We start from the raw sequence: 22,948 nt of genomic DNA on the forward strand, positions 1-22,948 counted from the left end.
TGAAGTTTCAGTCTGGAGATTTATGCTCAAGTCTCTGGAGTGGGAATTGAACTCTTAACCTTCCGACTTAGAAACAAGAGTACCTGAGGCACATCTGACATTTTATAATTCAGGTCAGATTGCTGCCATCATCAGTCACACACCTGCAACCTGGACAATATCTTTGAATCTTTTAGTTCAAAATGCTCTGTTTCCGAATGGACAAAATTCTCACGATCGCGTAGCTACCTGTTTAGTAGAGCTAGTGTGAATCTTCACATACCTTCCATTAGATTTTACTCAAATCCAAATAATAAGTGATATTCCAGCTGAATGCCAGATTAAATGGTTAAATTAGGATAGTCTAATAACAGTTGTTATTAAAGCTATGTTATTACAACTTTTAAAGACATGGTTACAGATACAGTCCATAGGAAAGAAAGTGTAAATGTCACCCAACAATTCTGATAGGGGTGGGGCACACCAATTAAAATAAAAAAAAACGAGTCTTACATACACAATACTGGATATTCTGTATGTTGTAACAAAGACAAAGCACTCTGTATCACTGCTCTCGTTATGACAGACTCACTGAAGTTAGTAATAATCAAATAGATTGTAAAGTGCTGATCTGGTATTGAATTAGTAATCCAGAAAAAGTGTTCAAATCCTACAATTTGAATTATATTTCTTAAAACAAGTATTAGAAGCAAAAAAAACCTTCACCAGATAGACTATAATGCTTGAAGAAGGCAGCCTAATCCACCTTCAAGGGTAACTAGAGATGAGCAATAAATGCTGGTTTTACCCACATCTCCAAGAACAAATAAACATCCTTATTGCAACTGGCAAGAATAGATACCAGCTTGTTATCGGTTTGAATTGTAATGCAAAATTAGAATTTTGATTCTGTTGAAAAGAGGGATCTTTAAATTTTCACAAGCAGCTTTTGGGATTACTAAACATATGGAGAATAGTTTACTAACAGCTGGGATGTTTCAGCTGAAAAGGTTTTGGATGTAAGCAAGGAAGAATGTCAGAGTAGAATGTTTCATCAAAAGCAGGTCTTTCCAGACATCAAAGAGCGAAATAAATTGCTTACCTTCACTGTATAAGTCATTTTTTTAAAAAATCACAACACGAAAATGTCATTGCTGGTAGAAATGTGACCATGACCTTAGGCAGTGTCTAAACATAAAGCTAAAACATTTTTGACATAACATTACTGAATATTAGTGTTCCACATCAACGCTCTCCACATTTTTTCTGCAGGAGCCTTCTGCAAATAACACATTCCGAGGGACCTGCGGTAAATGTATTTGTCACACTTCCAGAGATCCTCCATCCTAACTTTTAGATGACCTTGTTGATTTCCCAAAGCACAATAGTGCCATTACTATAGAAAGGATTTTCTTCCCCTCACTACCTATATAAAGCAGGATATCAGTGAATAATCAGGTACAAGAATTCAAAGGCAAACAGGAACCAGGTAACCTCAAATTTCTTCTGCCTGAAAAATCAGACAGACTTATGTTCTAACTCACAAGCACCACTGAGTCATTTTGCAAAAGAATAGATTTTACAAAGAATGAAAATTAGCTTTTCAGCTCCAAGGCATCAACAGTCAAACGGTTAAGTTGCAATGCACATGGAAATAAACAGTGATTCCATCTGAATACAGCCCTCCATTAGACCATACCGATTATAGCCCACAATCTTGTACATACAGATGCCTCGGAGTTCATTGCATACAGCCCCAGGATATGTTCAAACTTGCTGCACCGTTCACTCATTATCAGCTTTAAAACCCCAGGCTGAGTTCAGAAAGGCTATCATCTCCTGAGGCTACAAACAATTCTTGGCTGTCCGTGGGATGGACAACGTCACAGGGAGAAAAAGAAAACTCAAATCAAAAAAGCAACTTGCCCTCCACCCTGGAGCATTTTGTGGAAGATTTATATTTGGAGCCCAGTTCTAATCTCCTCAGATTCCATATACCCCACTACATTGTCAGAATACTATAAAAATCATTCATAGTAGGATCACAACATACGGGTGGTGAAAACTTAAAGCCAACAATGGTTACAATTTATTTCTATTCCACCCAGAATGAATATTAAAATCGCCAGTGATGTTTGTATTTGAACAAACGGTCATTTAAGTAGTTGTTAAAGCAAGATTTTGTTATAGTTCAATAGAAAAATTTTAAACTGAGAGACTGCAAGTATACTGGTGATAACTGGTGCTGACTACAATAGTTTGCAAGTGTACACAATTGCACACTGCAAGGAGTTTCTTACACTGCCTAGCATGCTTCACCAATCCATCCATGCTCAAACTAACTGTCAATCACTATCTCTCCTGCAATGTTCATCTCCAAAGGGTTCAGATGTTATTGCCATGAGCATCAAATCTGAATTCACTAAGTCAGCAGTAAATATTTACCTATTATTATTAGACTTTGTGTTTTTAAATGGTCACTTTACACATGTTGGTAGCACAGTGATTAGCACTGCTGTTTCACAGCTCCAGGGACCTGGGTTTAATTCCCAGCTCAGGTCACTGCCCGTGTGCACATTCTCCTCCAGATGCTCTGGTTTCCTCCCACTGTCCAAAGATGCGCGGGTTAGGTTGATTGGCCATGCTAAAAAAAACTACCCCTTAGTGTCCTGAGATGCGTAGAGGGATTAGCGGGTAAAATTGTAGGGATGGAGCCTGGGTGGAATTGTGGTCGGTGCAGACTCGATTGGGCCGAATGGCCTCTTTCTGCACTGTAGGGCTTCTATGATGATATGATAATGAACTGAGAAGTTGTACTTGCACTGCTACTGTATTTGCAAACATGACCCAGCATCACACCTGAACTGAAATCCTGGTAAAAAGAAACTGGGTAATTTCATGGAGATATCTTCCCTCCATTCTGCTCCTTATGCCAGAGAGAAATGGAAAAGAGGGAATTAAAGAAAAAAAATGAATATTAAGTATAAGTCACTCAGTGATCCTGTTAAGAACATGCAATTTCATGATTTGTGTGTTTTAGAAATACAACTTTTAGTTTTGGGAGTGAGATATTTTGAAAGCAAACTAAATAAAAGCACCTAATTTGAGATAGTAAACAGACAAATTACAATTGAAAGGGTGGCCCATGTTAAGATCAGGGTGGGGCAGAGAATGGAAAAACACTAACAGTGGGTTATAAAAATGACCCATCTGAGTTTTGTGATGGAAAGTGAGTCTCCAGCTGCCTCAACAAGGAGCTTACATTATCTATGTAAGTTTTCCCAGATCAAAACAAAGGAAAGTCTTAAAGTATCCAGATACCTTTCAGATTAAATAACAGCTTAAAAGCTTTATCTGGAACTTTCCAGGTTTGCCATATTTGCATGAGGATCGTTGCAGATAGGTTTTAATTTTGGTTTTGGGTTTTTATGAGATAGTTCACAGAAAGGCAATTGAAGTCAGCCTGGAAGCAGCTTTGGGACAAGCAGAGAAGAATCTGCTAGGAGCTCTCGACCAGTAGCAGAGGGCCATCAGAAACCAATTTTCTGATGTTGAATCACTTGACAAGAGTGAAGTGAAGTTCATCATTGAACAGGGGGGAATCACAATCAGGAGATGTTTCAAGGAGAGCTGAAGGGGCAACCAGCCAGATTCTAGGTGAAACACTTAAGAAATCTCATACATTGGAAGGATAGTGGGATACGGAGGAAAATTTCTGAAAGCTTGGCATACTTTAGTTTGGACCCACGAGAAGTGAAGGATCCCTCAACATCCTGTAAAGTGTAGGAGAACTCTTGGAATGAAATAAATGTAGAATGAGGTGTGTCTTTTAATTCTTGTACAGTAAAGACTTTTGTTTAAAACATGAAATCTTGTGGAGTACTTTTCAGTTTTTAACCAGGGAATTTGAAAATCCTTTTGAAAGTTATTGATCTCCACCAAAATCATAACAATCTGTATACAATGGATCCTTTTGGCACACTTCCTTCATCTGCAGACAAACCACATTGCTTTACCCAGAACACAATCTCCTTCTTCCACTCACTCTCCCTCTGTCCTGTGAAAAATCAAAGAACAGCTTTGCTTATAAGTGATGCCTTCTCAATCATCAGAGTGGTAGATAATCAATGAACTCTGTAATCAGCACCTTAAATCACAAAAATTATGCATTTACAAGGACTAATCATGGTGGAAGAACATGTGTTTTAAAGAAGCTTTCTTAATGGCTTAATGCAGAAACTCGGATTAATATTCCTAGAAATAGTATCTTTTTACAAGAAAGATAATTAAGTATTCGTGGGAAAAAAAAAGCTGAAAACCTCTAGACCCTTGTGGACTACGTACACATGGGGCCACAGAGTCTTAAGGCACGTGCCTGGGAAACCATGTTTAAAAATGGTTTCATTTTGCTTCGAGAAGAGACGGAAAAACTGCTTGTGAGGAAGACAGCAGTCTTTTTGAAGTTCAGAGCTAGTCCACAGCTAGATATGATTATAAGCTGCTCCTAGGTTTCTCTATATGCTGGAAACAAATTTCTGAAGTCCACCAAGAAAACAATGCAAGAGTCAGCAATTGTGTTCCTTGATTGGACAGAGTGCTCCTGATAGCAAAGAAAACCCAAAAGGCTGCTGTCAGACCTAACAGGTTTTGGAGCAGCTCATAGAAGTGGTCAGGGCTGCTGCCTCACAACGGCAGGGACACAGGTTTGATTCCTGACTTGAGTCACCATCTGTGCAGAATTTGCACATTCTTCCTGCATTTACGTGGGTTTCCTCCAGGTGCTCCAGTTTCCTCCCACAGTCCAAAAGGCATGGCGTTAGATGCACTGGCCATGCTAAATTCTCCCTCCATGTCCTCAAACAAGCGCCAGAGTGTGGCGGCTAGGGGGATTTTCACAGTAACTTCGTTGCAGTGTTAAAGACAGACTACTTGTGACACTAATAAATAAACTTCAAACTTAACTAATGTCTGGGACTGGGTGAAGCATTTCACCCATTTGTTAAAATAGTTTAACAAACAATTTGCTTATTCCTGCAGTTAGCAGATACATTGGCTGAAAATCTCTGGTCTCGAATGCCCCACTGCCAACAAGAACAGAGAATTTGGCACTCAGCTAAATTTCCATTCGCTGCAGCGAGACCAGAGAATCTAGATGCCAGCGAGATCAGAGAATTCCAGTCTTTGTTTTCTTTCAAAAGGAACCACAACCGTGCTTAAATAAACAATGTTGGAAATACTGAGGAGGCCAGACAGCATCCACGGAGAGATAAACACAATTAATGCTTAAGGTCAATGATCTTTGTCAGAACTAGTGATTGAAGTACCACTTGTCCTGGCTTGAAATAGGTCTGTACTATGAGGCAAAATAAATGCATCACAAGATAAATGAAGGCAGTTGAAACACTGTCAGAGGGAAAAGAAATGAGAACGCTACAAAAAAAAACACTTAACAATTAGGTACTTAATTCAAACAGAACAATGGAGAAGATCAAGAAACTGAAGATCAGCTTTTGTTTATCCAGAGAGAAGAAAGCAGAATTTTGATAGGAGATTGAATTCAGTCACAATCTTTCATTTGTCCCCTCAATTGTCAGGGGAGAGTATCTGTACTATAAGAGGAAGAGGCACTCATCCCGCTGTGAACAGACAGTGGTCTGGTGCCTCTCGGACAGCAAGACCAGCAGGTGACAAATGTCACTGGTCTGCAGCAATAGGTCCAGCTGTGTTAATGCATGCCCTGCTCTGGTTAGAAGATTCTTCTTGCTACCAACTAAATCCCCATTATAAGTGACAAAAGGTGAGCAATGCTACAACATAACACACTGGTACCTGCACAACAGGGGGGAAATCAAGCAAGCTTTTCAATGCCTCTATTGTACAACAGTGTTCATCAGAGTCTTGGGTCACCCAGTCCTTCCCCTCAATCAGGGGCTGGTGCAAAGCATGAAATATGTGGCAAAAATATTCACATTGAAAACAAACACAACACATATGACACGGTGCTTCAGCATCTTGCAATGTGCGTTCAATTCACCAACCCAGCAGAGGTCAGATACTAAGTCTTGTCGCAGCAGAGACATTGGAAATTGGGATTAAGGCACACTGCTGAAGTAGAAGTCACAAGTCTTATTCTGTACCTGTGGTGCAACTAGGTATCTCATTCATTGATACAGAGAAAGAGCCAGCACAGACTCAGTAGGCCAAGTGGCTTCCTACTGTGCTGCACTGTTTTATGACTCCACGGTGTTTACCTCAAAAAAAAATCGACTCTCCACTCGAAACCATTTCTCACCGCATTCCAATCCTGCCCTCAGCCCCTAATCATCTCTCACCAAATTCTACTCTTTTCTTGTGACCATCTTTCATCATATTCCACTCTCTCCTCATGACTATTTCTCGCCTTGGTGAGCTAAACTTTCATCAAGAATATAAACAGCAAAATTGTTGAGATGGTCGAAGCAAGAACACATTGGTGCAAAGTGATCTTGTGCTGTACTTGTTAAAATTTAAACAGTTTATTTATAAATTGTACTCATTTACATCCAACATTGATATGAAAGTAGAGTTTGTACACATTAATAGAGCACTTGCTTTGAACTGAAGTAGCAAGGAGCCCCGGCAGCTTTACTGCTCTCTTGCCTCTGACTAATAGAGAAATCTGGGCTTAGAGATGGTATCAAGTGTTTTACCCAATTATAAAAATGATTTTAACTGCAGTGAAGGAACCATTTTCTTGAAAACAAAAAACTTTCCTTCAAAGGAAACTAGTACTTGCACTATCTAAAGTTTTGCAATATCTCCCTGCAATAGGGTTGTATTAGACAAGGCACAAAAGGAAATACAATCAAAAAGGAAAATGAATGAGATTAAGGCATAGAATCCCTAAAGTGCAGAAGAATCTGCTGCATTGTCAAAGAGGAAAGAAACTAGAATGGTATAAAAGCTGGGTACAATTAGACACAAACCAGTCAGTACCATTGTATTTTAAAATTAATTAATTCACTAGGTAATATATTGTACACAGTTACTGCAACATAATTATTTCTACTTTGGCAAGGCAAATTCAGCTGCATGTTGTATCGTTAACGTAGATCAGTTATGATGAGGCTAGGTACTTTGAAATAAAAATGTATATGACGCTGAACTGGCTCAATTGTGATACGAAACCATGAATTATACATATAGCAATAAAAGAGATATATTTTATGTTTTGATATTGCAGAATGATGAATGCACCAAGGTGAAAAGAAAAGCAGCAACATAAAACATTGTTGTATTTTTAATTGAACGTAAAAGGCACACAGCAATTTTTCTTCGGCAATTTACTGGAACCATTTTATTAACAGCACACAGAACACTGTGTTTTGTGTTCATTATGTAAGCTGTGATTTCTAGTATGCTCTCATTACTCTTCCACTTACCTACTCCACCCACTCAGAGTCTTCCTCTCGCTCACTCCAGGACTGATGTGATAAATTAATGATGGTGATCTCTGCTACAATTGGCTTACTTCCAGGTGAATTTAACCCGAAAGTGAAAGTGCTTGTTTGTTATTTACAAACAATACCAGTAATCTCAAATTATTTTCAGAGAACATCATTGACTTCAGACTGTTTATTTCTCTCTAGTTCCCTTGCTTCATCATGTGCCTCCTCCCCAGAAGGACTGCCCACGATCTGGCTCTCTTGGTGACATCACTATCAAAATGCTGCCAGACAAGAGAATGGGGTTGATTTTTGTTTCCCACTTCATCCAAAGTATTTTCTAAGATGACATTAATACCCTTTCCCTAGTTGCCCTGGGAAGTAGATGCTGGACTTTCTTCATGAACTACTACTGGTAGTAGCAGCTTGCTACAACTGAGTAATTTTCTAAGCCACTTCAGAGGGCAGCTAAGAGTCAACTCTTTGATGCAGCACAATGAGTCATATGTAGGCCATGTGAAGATAGCAGGTTTCTTTCCCTGAAGGAAATGTGTGAAATAGCCATTTTCTTTTTACAATAACCCAATTGCTTCAAGGCCATTTTTACTGAGACCAGCTTCATAATTTCCACAAAATTTAAAATTGGATTTAAATTCTCAAACTGAGGGTGGGACTTGAACTTATATTCTCTGGATTATCAACCTAATTACAACCATTTCCTTATCCACTTTGGAGTCAGCAAGTGCCTTCTTCACTATTTCATCCATTACTGTGCAATTAATACAGACCAATCTGCACTCTGGCACACCATAGGTATTAGAGGCATCACACAACAAACCATATTATTTTCAACAGCTTTGAGGTTATTAATGTTTCAATAACAGTAACAAAGTGTACGAAACATAAACCCTCAGCATCTGCCCCAAAGTCCTCATGTAGAGAATCTTCAATCTCAGCAAGAGTCACTCAAGGAGGAACAGAGGGACACAAATTACTCAGATTGAATGTGTCCTCTTTCAATTAGTTATCCTCAAAGGCTTACACATACAATGTGGAGGAAAATTGCACCCAACTTTGGAGATTTCTTGCTCAACAGATTCTGCATATTTTCTGAAATTCACTATATTATCTACAGTTGATTAAAAAGCATATTTGCAAACTGAATAACATATGTTTTTGCAGATGAGCTGGGCTTAGTATGTAGACATGCCCACATTGTTGTTAGGAGGGGAATTCCAGGATTTTGACCTAGGGACAAATGAAGGAATGGTGATATATTTGCAAGCCAGGATGGTGAGTGACAGAGGGGAATTTTCAGGTGGTGGTGTTGTTCCCAGGAATCTGCTGTTGTCCTTCGAGATAGAATTATCCAGGTTTTACTGCATTTGGACATGAACTGCTTCAGCAACTGAGTCACGAATAGTACTGATAGCGTGCAGTCATTTGCAAACGTACAAACTTTTGACCTTGTGATGACAGGAAGGTCATTGGTGAAGCAGCTGAAGATGGTTGGGCCCAGGACACTACCCTGGGAAACTTCTGCAGATGAGATGATTGACCTCCAACCACCACAAACATCTTCCTTTGAGTCAGGTTATGGACTCCAACCAGCAAAGAGTATTCCCCCCATTTCCCACTGACTCCAGTTTTGCTAACAGTCCTGGACATCATACTCAGTCAAATGCTGCCTTGATGCTGAGGGCAATCACTCTCTCTTCTGGAATTTAGCTCTTCTATCCATGTTTGAACCAAGGCTGTAATGAGGTCACAAACTTAAGTAGCTTATTGCCAAGTAAGAACAGCTTGATAACGCTGTTGATGACCACTCCCATCACTTTGCTGATGATCAAGAGTAGGCAGATGGGACAGTAATTGGATTTGTCTTGTTTCTTGTGTGCAAGACAAACCTGGGCAATTTTCCACACTGCCAAGCAGATACCAGTATTGGTATGGTGGAACAGCTTGACAAGTGATACAAAAAGTTCTGGAACACAAGCCTTCAGTACAATTTCTCTGACAAAGGGTCATTTAGACTTGAAACGTTGTCTCTATTCTCTCCCCACAAATGCTGTCAGACCTGCTGAAATTGACCAGGATTTTTGGCCATTGCACAATCCAGTGCCTTCAGCCTTTTCTTGGTGTCATGTGAGGTAAATCAAATTGCCTGAAGACTGACATGCGATGGTCAGGATCTCTGCAGGAAGCCGAGATAGGTCAAACATTTGGCACTTTGGGCTGAAGACTGTTGTGAATGTTTCAGTTTTATCTTTTGCACTGAGGTGCTGGACCCCTCCATCATTGAGGATGGGAATACTTGTGGAGTGGCCTCCTCCTGTGAGTTGATTAATTGTCCACCGCCAGGCCTGAAGAGCTTAGATCTGATACATGTGTATATTACATATCTTAATGTTTTTTCTGTGTATATATTTGTGTTCACCTACCAATTAAAAGGATTTTCTTCTGACACACAGTAAAAAGTTCCACTTTCTGTAGCGTTTAAATACAACTGGTACATTTTCTATCTCATCTGACCATTAGATGGCAGACTCCTTCACAAGCTTTCAGAACCATCCAAATGTTCGAGTGGGGTAGCAGAAAGGGCTGATTGTACAGATCAATGTATCCATCAGACACCATTCAATGCTGTTAGCTTGTCAGCCACACAAAGTGGTAAAATACTCATCAGAACAAAATGGTCAGCTCCTGGGTAGTGAATGGAATGCATTTACAAACTCTAAATTATAACTGCAATTCGCAGAAAAGCACAAGTGTGAACATTCTGTGGCACAATTTCTGGCAAATTTTAAAAAACCATAAATCACTTTATAAAATGCAAATAATTTCATATTACATCTAGCTGCCTGTGGAGATGCCACAAAAACCATACATCATGTCACATGGCACAGAATATGTCAATTGCGAACCCAGGGCTAAGCTGGGAAACAGCAAACCAAATTTCATGAAACATTCGCCCTTGAAATGAAAGCTCAACTCCATTTTGAACCAGATCCAATGCAATGGTAATTGACAAAGAAGGGAGTTTCACTTTCCATTCATTAGGGTGAAATGGACCAAACCTGTAGCGCAGAAAACATTTTTTAAAAATTTGCACGAATAGCCTATAATGTTGAATCTCTTGAATCTACTGAGCTTTTTCTCCTCCTTTATGGAGGATAGCACACTAAGTCAGAAAAGATTTTTATTATGCAATTTGGGATAACAGAACTCATGGGACACATTCAGTTTGGGTGCAGTGTTAAAATAACTCCAATTCAGGGCAGGGAAATTGACTGTTTTAAGTACAGTAATGTTGGGGGAAAAATGGCTTTAGCCAGTAAACAAGAACATGCGCACTGACAACTTAATTCAATGCTGGCAGATTTAATAGGCTCACTTCATATTCCATCTGAGAAAAAAAATTACTCATTTCTTCCTATCTGTGCTTCTTCCTCGAGCAGCAGCCCAAACAATCTCCATCCAACACTACTCTCCTCTGCCTGGCTGATTTCGTTCTCTCACTTGACAATTTCTCCTTTAACTTGTCTCACTTCCTGTAAATAAGAGATGTGGCTATGGGTACCTGCATGGGCCCCAGTTAAGCCTGTGTTCTGACTGGATATGTAGACCATTCATTCTTTGTTCCAGTTTTTCTCAAGCCCTCTCCCACAACTCTTTCTCCCTTAAATCAATGACTGCATCAGTGCTGCTTCATGCTTTTGTCTGGACCCAGAAAAATTTATCAATTTTACTTTAAATTTCCACCCCACTTTCATCTCCACGTAGTCTATCTCTAAAATTTCCCCTCTCTTCCTTGACCTCTGCCTAAATTTCTAGTAACCACCAATATTCATTACAAACCTACAGATTCTCACAGCTACCTCAGTACAGTTCCTCACACCCTGCTCCCAGTTTTGCCATCTCCGCTACATCTGTTCTGATTATGTCATCTTCGAAAACAGTGCTTCAGACATGGTCTGCCTTTTTCCTTAACTTAGATTAACCACAGTGGTTGACAGAACACTTAACCGTGTCTAACTTATCCCCTGCATTTGTATCCTCACCCTTTCCCCTCCCTTCCAGAACTGAGACGTTTTCTCTTGCTCTCACTTTTCACCCCATAAGCCTCTACATTCAAACAAATCATCCTCCATGATTTCCTCCAACATGACCACGGGCCTGGATTTTCAATTCCTATTAACACATTCTCCTATCCTACCTTTGCTACTACTAAATTCTCCTGTCCCTAATGCCACCACTAACAGCCCCTTTGTCTCATGTCCATGGTAACTTTGCCAATTTCTCCTTAGCTCCAATCTATCAATGACTTTCCATTCTGCCAGCCTCTCCTGCCCATATATGTTATCATATTTCTAGACTTTTCTGTAGAAGGATCAATGCACTTGTTGACAGAGGACTTAACCATGTCTAATGTATCCCCACCCTTTCCCCTCTCTCCCAGAGCCATGAGAGGGTCTATCTTGCTCTCACTTTTCACACATAAGCCTCTGCATTCAAACAAATCATCCTCCATGATTTCCTCCAACATGATGCCACCAGCTTGCCCCACCCCCTTCCCTTCTCTACCGCACCTCCCCCCCCACCCCCCCCAAGCATTCTTTAGGAATCACTCCCTCTGCGACATTCTGGTTGCCTCCCCAACCCTTCGTCCACTTCCCACTCCACCTTCCCCCAGACCTGCTGAGTTAATCATAGAGTCCTCACAGTGCAGATAGAGGCCATTTGGCCCACCAAGCCTAACTGACAACAATCCCACCCAGGCTCTATTCCCGTAACCCCTGACACTAAGGGGCAATTTAGCATCGCCAATCAACCTAACCTGCACATCTTTGGTGTGCAGCATTTTCATTCCAGCATTTTCTGTTTCTACTTCAGATTTCCAGCATCCGCAATATTTTGCTTTATTTAAATTATATCAGCCTGATCACATAGCTATAGATTCCATGGCACTATTAGTCGGGTTATCCCCTGACCCACATCGAGCACTCAACCAGGCAACAGCGAAATAAAAACAGATGATTTCAGCGTAGGCCATGATATAAACAAGAATGATTTGACAGGTAAGCTTGAAGCAATCTGTTCCCTGCGCTTCTTATTCAAACCTACACGGCTATTACTTTCCATCTCACTGACTGGATTCCTTGTCCCCATTTTTCTGCCGCTCTCCTTTCAATCGGGGTTTGCTACTGTCTTTCCAGTCTTATAACTCTTCCAGGCTGCTCATAACTACTCTGGGCTCTTTTTCAAACATTCTTACTTAGAGTTTAATTTTACCTGTGCCAATTTTTTTTAATCTGGTGATTTTAAAATATATGATGCTCGTTATCTTCCACCTGTTCAAGCACATTTTCCCATCTCTCGCTAACAGCGACTTTGAAAAGTACATTCTTGATCAAGAGGCTTTATGTCAGCCACTGCAGGCTTATTCCTCTCCAGTTTACTTTCTACTGAGCCACTGAGGATTTCACTGACTGCTACTTTCTAATTTAAAATCGCACCCCGATTTCTCCCATTTGGTTCATTTTAAACAGTATCTAGGCGATTAATTTGCTCTCTAACTGGCTTTGAGTGACTTTATGCCGGTGCTTGTTACCTGCTGCGGCTCCGCAGGACTTGATGCTGGCGGCTCCGGGCGCTCTCCCCACGGGCAGCGGTCAGTGTCCCCGTCCCCCAGAGCGGGCTCCCGGGGCCGGTACCGCTCCAGCCCGGCGGGGGAGGGCTGACAGCGGAAGGGAGGCCGGTTTCTGTCTCCGCGGCGATAGATGAGGCAGAGGTTCCCATAGCTGCAGCTGCGGGTCAGAGCGGCACCGGCACACGATCCATGCGGGGGCTCGGGAGCGGCCTCCCAGCCTCAGCCCCGGGGCAGCTCCCTGGCCACGGCTGCCCGCCAGCTCTCGCTGCCCTGGCCACGGCTCCAGGAGCTTCCAGGCCGCCTCCCAGCCGCAACCAACCCCGCTCCCCACCACTGACTGACTGACAGCGGCAGCAGCAACAACAGGAGCAGGCGCAGGCAGCACCGAGAGAGGGAGGAGAAACTCACCCAGAGGCGGGGAGGGGGGGAGAAGAGGGAAAGAGGGGAGGGGGGGAGAAGAGGGAAAGAGGGGAGGGGGGGAGAAGAGGGGAGGGGGGGGAGAAGAGGGGAGGGGGGGGAGAAGAGGGGAGAAGAGGGGAGGAGGGGGAGGAGGGGGAGGGGGGGGAGAAGAGGGGAGGAGGGGGAGGGGGGGAGAAGAGGGGAGGAGGGGGAGAAGAGGGGAGGAGGGGGAGAAGAGGGGAGGAGGGGAGAAGAGGGGAGGAGGGGGAGAAGAGGGGAGGAGGGGGAGGGGGGGGAGAAGAGGGGAGGAGGGGGAGGGGGGGGAGAAGAGGGAGGGGGGGGAGAAGAGGGGAGGGGGGGGAGAAGAGGGGAGGGGGGGGAGAAGAGGGGAGGGGGGGGAGAAGAGGGGAGGGGGGGGAGAAGAGGGGAGGGGGGGGAGAAGAGGGGAGGGGGGAGAGAAGAGGGGAGGGGGAGGGGGAGAGAAGAGGGGAGGGGGAGGGGGGGAGAAGAGGGGAGGGGGAGGGGGGGAGAAGAGGGGGGGGGGGAGAAGAGGGGAGGGGAGGGGGGGAGAGGGGGAGGGAGGGGAGGGGGGGAGAGGGGGAGAGGAGGGGAGGGGGAGAAGAGGGGAGGGGGGGAGGGGGGAGAAGAGGGGAGGGGGGGAGGGGGGAGAAGAGGGGAGGGGGGAGGGGGGAGAAGAGGGAGGGGGGGAGGAGGGGAGGGGGGAGGGGGGGAGGGGGGGAGAAGAGGGGGGGGAGGGGGGGAGAAGAGGGGGGGGAGGGGGGGAGAAGAGGGGAGGGGGGAGGGGGGGAGAAGAGGGGGGGAGAGGGGGGAGAAGAGGGGAGGGGGGGAGGGGGAGAAGAGGGGAGGGGGGAGGGGGGGAGAAGAGGGGAGGGGGGGAGGGGGGAGAAGAGGGGAGGGGGGAGGGGGGGAGAAGAGGGGAGGGGGGAGGGGGGGAGAAGAGGGGAGGGGGGAGAAGAGGGGAGGGGGGGAGGGGGGGAGAAGAGGGGAGGGGGGGAGAAGAGGGGAGGGGGGGAGGGGGGGAGAAGAGGGGAGGGGGGGAGAAGAGGGGAGGGGGGGAGAAGAGGGGAGGGGGGAGAAGAGGGGAGGGGGGGAGAAGAGGGGAGGGGGGGAGGGGGGGGAGAAGAGGGGAGGGGGGAGAAGAGGGGAGGGGGGGAGGGAGAGGGGAGGGGGGGAGGAGGGGAGGGGGGGAGAAGGGGGGAGGGGGGGAGAAGGGGGGAGAAGAGGGGAGGGGGGGAGAAGAGGGGAGAAGAGGGGAGGGGGGAGAAGAGGGGAGAAGAGGGAGGGGGGGAGAAGAGGGGAGGGGGGGAGAAGAGGGGAGGGGGGGAGAAGAGGGGAGGGGGGGAGAGAGGGGAGGGGGGGAGAAGAGGGGAGGGTGGGGGGGAGGGGGGGAGAGGGGGGAGGGGGGGAGGGGAGAAGGGGGAGGAGGAGGGGGGGAGGGGGAGAAGAGGGGGGGGAGGGGGGGAGAAGGGGGGAGGGGGGAAGAGGGGGAGGGGGAAGAGGGGGGAGGGGGGAAGAGGGGGGAGGGGGGAGAGGGGAGAAGAGGGGGGAGAAGGGGGGGAGCAGAGAAGGGGGGGAGGGGAGAAGGGGAGGGGGGAGAAGGAGGGGAGGGGGGAGAAGGAGGGGAGGGGGGAGAAGAGGGAGGGGAGGGGAGGGGGGAGAAGGAGGGGAGGGGACGGAGGGGAGGGGGGAGGGGAGAAGAGGGGGGAGGGGAGAGGGGAAGGGGGGAGGGGGAGGGGGGAGAAGGGGAGGGGGGGGAGGGGAGAGGAGAAGAGGGGAAGGAGGAGAAGAGGGGAAGGAGGAGAAGAGGAGAAGAGGGGAAGGGGAAGAAGAGGGGAAGGGGGAGAAGGGGGGAGGGGGGAGAAGGGGGGAGGGGGAGAAGGGGGGAGGGGGGAGAAGGGGGAGGGGGGAGAAGGGGGGAGGGGGGCGGGGCGGAGAAGGGGGGCGGGGCGGAGAAGGGGCGGGGAAGGGGGGGGGAGAAGAGGGGGGAAGGGGGTGGGGGGAGGGGGAAGGGGTGGGGGGAGGGGGAAGGGGTGGGGGAGGGGGAAGGGGGAGGGGGGGAGGGGGAAAGGGGGAAGGGGAGGGAGAGGAGGGGAAAGGGTGGAGGGTGGAGGGGGCGAGAAGGGGAGGGGGAGGGGGCGAGAAGGGGAGGGGGAGGGGGCGAGAGGGGGAGGGGGCGAGAGGCGAGAAGGGGAGGGGTGGCCGAGCGGAGGATGCATGCAAAGGGGTGGTGAATGATGATGGAGCACGGAAGGGGCCTTGGAGCGATGGAAATAGGAGGTGGTGTGGAGGGTGAACATGAAATGCGCAGAGCAAAAAGGGAAGGTGGAGAGGAGCATTCAGGGCAGATAGGTGGAGGGATGATCAAAGTAGTGCACAGGTGTAGAAATACTGAGGGGTGGAGAAATGGCTGGGGTCAGAAAGAGCGGGTCAGAGAGAGCAGGTCAGCAGAAAGGGAAGAAACAGCAAGTGGATTAAAGGTCCATGGACACAGACAAGGGAATGGGGATTTGGATGGGGAGAGGGAGCAATGATTGGGGTCCCACCACAGTTGTTACATATTCCATTCTGAGCTAAACAAGATTAATTTAAGCAGAGACGGCCACAAAAACTAGGGCTACTTTAAATTTCAAGGCCAGCAAATACAAGAGAGAGAGAATAAGGCGAACATGTTAAAAGTGAATTGGGAAAACAGGATAAAAGGAAGGAATGAAATGAAGCAGTGACAGCCATTTAAGGAAATATTTTGTAACTGTCAGCAAATATATTTTCCATGATGAAAGGAAGACTCGATTAGAAAGATGCGCCATTTATGGTAAACGGAGGTTAAAGATAGTATTTAAATTGAAAAGAAAGTGTACAATAATACTGCAAAGTTCAGTGGTAGGTCAGAAGATTGAACTAATTGTAGAAACCAGCAAAGGGTGACTAAAAATATAATTAGGGAGGAGAAATAAGAGGGTAAGCTAACTAGAAATATAGAAACTCTTACTAACTGATTTAATAAGAATTAAAACTAACTGAAGCGAACAGTGGTCATTTAGAGGGTGAGACTGGGGAATTAATAATGGAAAACAAAAGGAATGCTGGGAGGGTTGAACAGGTATATTTTGTGTTTGTCTTTAGTCAAAAAAAAGAATAGTTGAAAATCAAAACACAGAAGAGTGAGAGGAATTAGTTACTATTCAAGTACAGGGTATGGGCATCACGGGTTAGCCCAACCCAACCCAACCCCAATTGCAGGTGGTGCTGGTCAGCTGCCTTCTTGAACCACTGTAGTCCATGTGGTTTACGTACTCTCTGTGCTGCTAGGGAAGGAATTCCAGAATTTCGACCCAGTGGCAGGGAAAGAACAGAAAGAACAAATATTTCCAACTCTGGCTGGAGGAGGGGAAGGCGGTGGTGGTGGTAGTGGTTGTTACTTCCAGGTCATGGTGTTCCCAGGTGTCTGCTGCTCTCGTCCTTCCACATTATAGTGATCATGGGTTTGGAAGGTGCTGCCCAAGGTGCTTTGGTGAGTTCCTGAAGTGCATCTTGTAGATGGTATACATTGCTGCCACTGTTCATCAGCGGTGGAGACAATGAATGTTTGTGGACAAAGCAGGCTGCTTTGTCTTGGATGGTGTCAAGTTTTTGAATGTTGTAGTAACTGCATTCTTCAAGGAAGTGGCGAGTGTTCTATCACATTCCTGACTTGCGAATTGTGGATGATGGACAGACATTGGGGAATCAGATGGCGAGTTACTCACCACAGGATTCCTAACCTCTGACCTGTTCTTGTAGCCACAGTATTTACATGGCCAGTCCAGTTCAGTTCAGTTTAGTTTCTAATCAATGGCAATTCCCAGGATGTTGATAATCCCATGAAAGGTCCCAGAAGATTGGAAAAAATCACAAAGATGACATTTCTGCTCACGGAAGGAGGCAGACAGAAAACAAGCCATAAGGAAGTTACTTTGTTTAAGAAGGGTAGCAAGGATAATCCAGGTAATTACAGGCCAGTGAACCTTACATCAGCGGTAGGGAAATCATTGGAGAGGATTCTTCGAGTCAGGGTTTATTCCCACTTAGAAATAAGTGGACGTATTAGCGAGAGGCAACATGGTTTTGTAAAGAGGAGGTCGTGTCTCACTAACTTGATCGAGTTTTTTGAGGAAGTGACGAAGATGATTGAGGATAGGGCAGTGAATATTGTTTACATGGACTTTAGTCAGGTCTTTGACAAAGTCCCTCAAAGCAGACTGGTACAGAAGAAGGTGAAGTGACATGGGATCAGAGGTGAGCTGGCAAGATGGATGTAGAACTAGCTCAGACATAGAAGATAGATGATAGTAGTGGAAGGATGCATTTCTGAATGGAGGGTTTTCACAAGCGACGTTCCTCAGGAATCAGTGCTGGGACCTTTGCTGTTTGTAATATATATATTTGGGGGAAAGTGTAGCTGGTTTGAATAGTAAGTTTGTGGATGACGCAAATGTTGATGGATTTGTGGATAGAGATGAGGGCCATCAGAAGATATAGCAGAATATAGATCAGTTGGAGACTTGGGCGGAGAGATGGCAGATGAAGATTAATCAGGACAAATGTGAGATAATGCATTTTGGAAGGTCTAATACAAATAGGAAATATACAGTAAATGGCAGAATCCTTAAGAGTATTGATATGGAGGGGGATCTGGGTGCACTGGTACACAGGTCACAAAGTGGCAACACAGATAAGTTAGTCAAGGCGGCATATGGCATGCTTGCCTTCATCAGCCAGGGCACTGAGTTTAAAAATTGGCAAGTCATGTTACAGCTTTATAGAATCTGAGTTAGGCTGCACTGGAATATGGTGTGGCAACCAGCATTAAACACTATCAGAAGCTTTGGAGTGGGTACAGAAAAGATTTACCAGGACGTTGCCTGATATGGAGGGCATTGGCTATTTGGAGAGGTTGGAGAAACTTGGTTTGTTCTTACTGGAATGACAGGAGGTGGAGGGATGACATGATAGAATTCTACAAGATTATGACGGGCATGGACAGACTGGAGAGTTAGAAGCTTTTTCCCCCAAGGTGGAAGAATCAATTACTAGGGGGCATAAGTTTAAGGTGCTAAGGGAAAGGTTTAAAGGAGATGTGAGGCAAGTTTTTTTTTTACACAGAGGATGGTGGGTGCCTGGAACTCGCTGCCAGGGGAGTGGTGGAAGCAGATATGATAGCAACTTAAGGATTATTTGGACAAATGCATGAGTAGGATGGAAATGGTCCCCGGAAGGGTAGGGGATTTTAGTTTAGTCAGGCAGGATGATCGGTGCAGGTTTGGAGGACCAAAGGGCCTGTTCCTGTGCTGTAATTTTCTTTCTTATTCTTTGAAGGTGCTATCATCCATTTTTAAGGTGGTGATAGGACATTTAGAAATCATATGATCAAGCATTATTTTATGAAAGGGCGATGGTGTTTAACTACAGTTATTTAAGGAAGTAACTAGTAAGTTGTATGAAGGATAACCTATAGATATGTGTACTTGCATTTCCAAACGGCATTTGAGAAGGGGCCACATCAAAGATTGCCGCCAAGGGGTCGTCTTGAGGGCAGCACGCCGCCAAGGGGTCGTCTTGAGGGCAGCACGCCGCCAAGGGGTCGTCTTGAGGGCAGCACGCCGCCAAGGGGTCGTCTTGAGGGCAGCACGCCGCCAAGGGGTCGTCTTGAGGGCAGCACGCCGCCAAGGGGTCGTCTTGAGGGCAGCACGCCGCCAAGGGGTCGTCTTGAGGGCAGCACGCCGCCAAGGGGTCGTCTTGAGGGCAGCACGCCGCCAAGGGGTCGTCTTGAGGGCAGCACGCCGCCAAGGGGTCGTCTTGAGGGCAGCACGCCGCCAAGGGGTCGTCTTGAGGGCAGCACGCCGCCATCAGTGGAGTTGTGATGATAGTGTGCTATTGCTATAGATTTTTTTTTAAATGTTGAAGGGAAGTGTTTTAAAGTTCAATTTTTTTCTGCAGGCAGTCGGTATATGTGGAAGGAATACAAGTCAGATGCTGGTACAGCAGGATAATTGCTAATTTCAGCTATACAGTGTTTACTTAGGAAAGAGCTAATGAACTTTAGTTTACAAAAATAAATGGTCCGTTGGAGTTTTTGATTAAAGGAATAGAAGGTATATTTAGATTGACAATGCCATATGATAATGTGGTTCACAGGAGGAACTAGATATGTAGCAGAGAAAAAAACAATTTTTTTGGCACTCTGGCTTGAGTTCATTTAAAGACAGGTCTGAAGATTGCTCCCTCTACAAAACTCCAAGCTTCAAGGCTGTTTATACTCCTAATGTGAAATATATTTATGGTTGCCAAGTGTGTCTAGTGGTTTTTTTGAGTTTGTAAGAAAAATATTGCTTATTTAGAACTGAAACAGTGATAAGTTATAAATTAGAGTTGTTTCTTTGCACGTTTGAATATTGTTCAAACAGCTAATAGTTAAGCTGATTCATTTAAAAAGAGTTATAGCTAAACTATGTTACTAAATAAAGTTTGTTTTACTATACTAGATCTCTAATTTGTCAGAGAAATTACTCCTGGAGTGAAGCATCCTATCCTCACAGTTATGTCAAAAATAGAAAAATTGTTGGGGTCTAGCCTGGCTTCCTAATGTAATTTGGGATCGTAGGACTCTTAAAGTGTGTAGGCCTCCAGAGGACTCAACTATTAGGATCTATATCAATGACTTGAACAAAGGGACTAAATTGCGTGGTAGCTAAATTTGCCAGTAACACAAATATAGGTGGGAAAGTAAGTTGTCAGTAGACAACATAAAGGGTCTACAAAGGGATTTAGATAGGTTATGTGAGTGAACAAAAAAATTGGCAGACAGAGGAGTATCATGTGGAAAAAACATGAACTTGTCCATTTTGGCAAGAAGGACAGAAAAGCAGTATATTAATTGCATGGAGAAAGAACGTGGAACCCTACACTGAGGGGTGTGTGTCCAGGTACACAAATCACAAGCGTTGGTATGTACGTTCAGTATGTGATTAGGGAAGCAAATATAATGTTGACATTTATTGTGAGGAGAATGGATATAAAAGTCAGGAAGTCTTGCTATAGCTGTACAGAGCCTTAAACAAACTGCATCTGGAATACAGTGTACAGCTTTGGTCTTCTTACTTAAGGTGGACATTATTGCATTCAAAGTAGTTAAGAGAATGTTCATTCGACTGAATCCTGGGATGAAGGGATTATCTTATGAGGAAAGGTTGACCAAGTTGGATTTATACTCATTGGAGTTTAGAATGAGAGGTGATTTTACTAAAACAGGTAAGATCCAGGTGGGTTTTGACAGAGTGGATGCTTCCTCATGTCAAGTAGCCTAGACAGTTTAAAAATTATGAGTCTCCCATGCAACACCGAGATGAGAAGAACTTTAAGAGGCTTGATAGTCTTGCCCAGAGAGCAGTGGGTCAAAGCTGAGTTAGAGAGATTTTTCATTGACAAGGCAGTCAGGGTTACTGGGTTGTGGTGGTGGCGGTGGTGGTGGTGGCGGGGGTGGGTGTGATGCCACAAACAGATCGGCCATAATCTCATCAAATGGTGGAGTAAGTTCAAGTGGTCAAATAGCCTCCTGCTGTTCCTCATTCTTGTGTTGTGTTGATAATACCAAATGCTGAAAGTGTATACGTGGACAATATCTGACTCAACAACCAGAGAGGGTCACAGCTCAGTCAACCAAAACTCATTGACCAGATTCACAAGAATGTCTGGCCATTGTGTAACGACATACAACTCATCTTGTAGGAGAGGAGAGAAAAATCCTCAGGCATATTCCCCTCCCCCCTACAGTTTCCTTTTAATTGAACACTCTCTCCTGACCAAAAAGATCACTTCCACTCTCCCACACAGAATAACATCTTTGCAGAATCATTGCAACTGTCTGAACTACTTGAGCAAGCCAACGGCTTTAATAGGCAAAGCACATCACAGTTTACATTTCTGGATCCAAACAATCAACGAAGCTGTTTCACTCCTAAAATTTTTTGAAGATGCCATTATAGATATTTAAGTGCAAAGAATTAAAGGTGCAAACCTATCTGAAACATTCTCAATTGCTTTAACATAATTAGTCACTTGTGCTTCTGTTTAAAATTGTGCCAGCTTCTACTCAGATCCATTTTAGCAATTTTCTAAAGATTGAACTTTAGTTTGAAAGAGTGGTCAGCATCTGGCACAATAATAGTTCAGCCTTTTCATTACATGTTTCTTTCCCAGGCATCATGTTTGTTGGGCGTCCAGCGAATAAAAGATATAAATTAAAACATGGCAGTGTTTGTTTAGTCACTGCAACAATGCCCCCAGTTTTCTACTGAAGAGCCAAGTGCCCACGTCACAATGGCTGGATCCACATCAAACATATCAATTAAAAAAATACATTCATGTACATGAATGGAAAATTAAATAAATCAATGCACAACACCAGAGAGTTTGGATGTGGATTTGAACGACCAACATCCTATTCAAACTTGTAACCAGTGGGGCAGTCACTGAGGCTAAGCCTTCAAATGAGATGAAAGAAAGATTTGCATTTCTATAGCATCTTTCATGGTCACAACATTTCCTAAAGCACTTGACAGACAAAGAGCTTCTAAATATAAGCACTTATAGTATAGGAAACACGGCAGCCAATTTGTGCACAATATATTCTGAACATAGCAATGTGATACTGACCATTTAATTGTTTTTGCAATGCTGACTGAGTGGTAAATATTGGCCAACATACCAGGTATTTCTTCAAAGTATTGTTCTCCCAAGAGAGCTGATAGAGCCTTGGTTTAATGAAAGATGGAATGAAAAATGTCAACCTTGATTTTTGAGCTTAAGTGCTGGAGCAGGGCTTGAACCCACAACCTTGTGGATCAAAGGGTCAGAGTACTATACACTAACACTTAACAACAAAGGTCACCTATTTATTGGAGGATATTTGGGAATAATCACTCATCTTCCACCCAGACTTCAATGTAGGGCAAAAGGTACAGAAAATAAAAGTCAATGTTATGGTGAATTTTTAGAAAACTGCACAGTTTTGGGCTCCACACTAGATGGTGCAACACAAGATGTTTTGCCTGTTCTCAGGAATGATAATTATACAAAGGATTGGAAGAACTAGACCAGAGAAGATTTGATTGAGGAATGTTTAAAATTATGATGGAGTATCCTAGAATAATAGATACAGAGATATAAGAAGAAATTATCTTAGGAAAGAAGTGTTGTGAGATTGTGGAGTGTACTACTGGAGAGATGGGTCAAAATTGAAGGCAAGTCAGGTAGGTGTTTGAAGGGAAGGGAGTGCAGGAACAGGTCACACGGCAGAGGATAAAGACCAACATGATCCGGTTGGGTTGAGCAGTGTTTCCATGTTGTACTTGTGCAAATTGCATCTTCCATATCTGCTCTTTCTCCTCATCCACCTATGAAGTCTTTCACCATCCTCCTCATGGTTTACCATACCTTC

At 44.6% G+C, this 22,948-nt stretch overlaps 1 protein-coding gene across 4 annotated transcripts in view; it reads right to left on the reverse strand.

Annotated features, from left to right (window-relative positions):
• Window positions 1-22,948, reverse strand: part of capn15 (calpain 15) — a 295,688-nt gene that overhangs the window by 257,138 nt on the left and 15,602 nt on the right. For 2 of the 4 annotated variants that reach the window (XM_080206747.1, XM_080206745.1), the window contains exon 1: window positions 13,015-13,379. The exons of the other annotated variants lie outside the window; for them this stretch is intronic. In XM_080206747.1, coding sequence (XP_080062873.1) covers window positions 13,015-13,202 — 188 coding nt within the window. In that variant the 5' untranslated portion in view covers window positions 13,203-13,379. Of the gene's footprint in view, window positions 1-13,014; window positions 13,380-22,948 lie in introns of those variants that run through there. 4 annotated transcript variants of the gene reach the window in all.

The sequence above is a fragment of the Carcharhinus amblyrhynchos genome, chromosome 18 (assembly GCF_965287045.1).
Source record: "Carcharhinus amblyrhynchos chromosome 18, sCarAmb.v2.hapA, whole genome shotgun sequence".
Taxonomy (NCBI): Eukaryota; Metazoa; Chordata; class Chondrichthyes; order Carcharhiniformes; family Carcharhinidae; genus Carcharhinus; species Carcharhinus amblyrhynchos.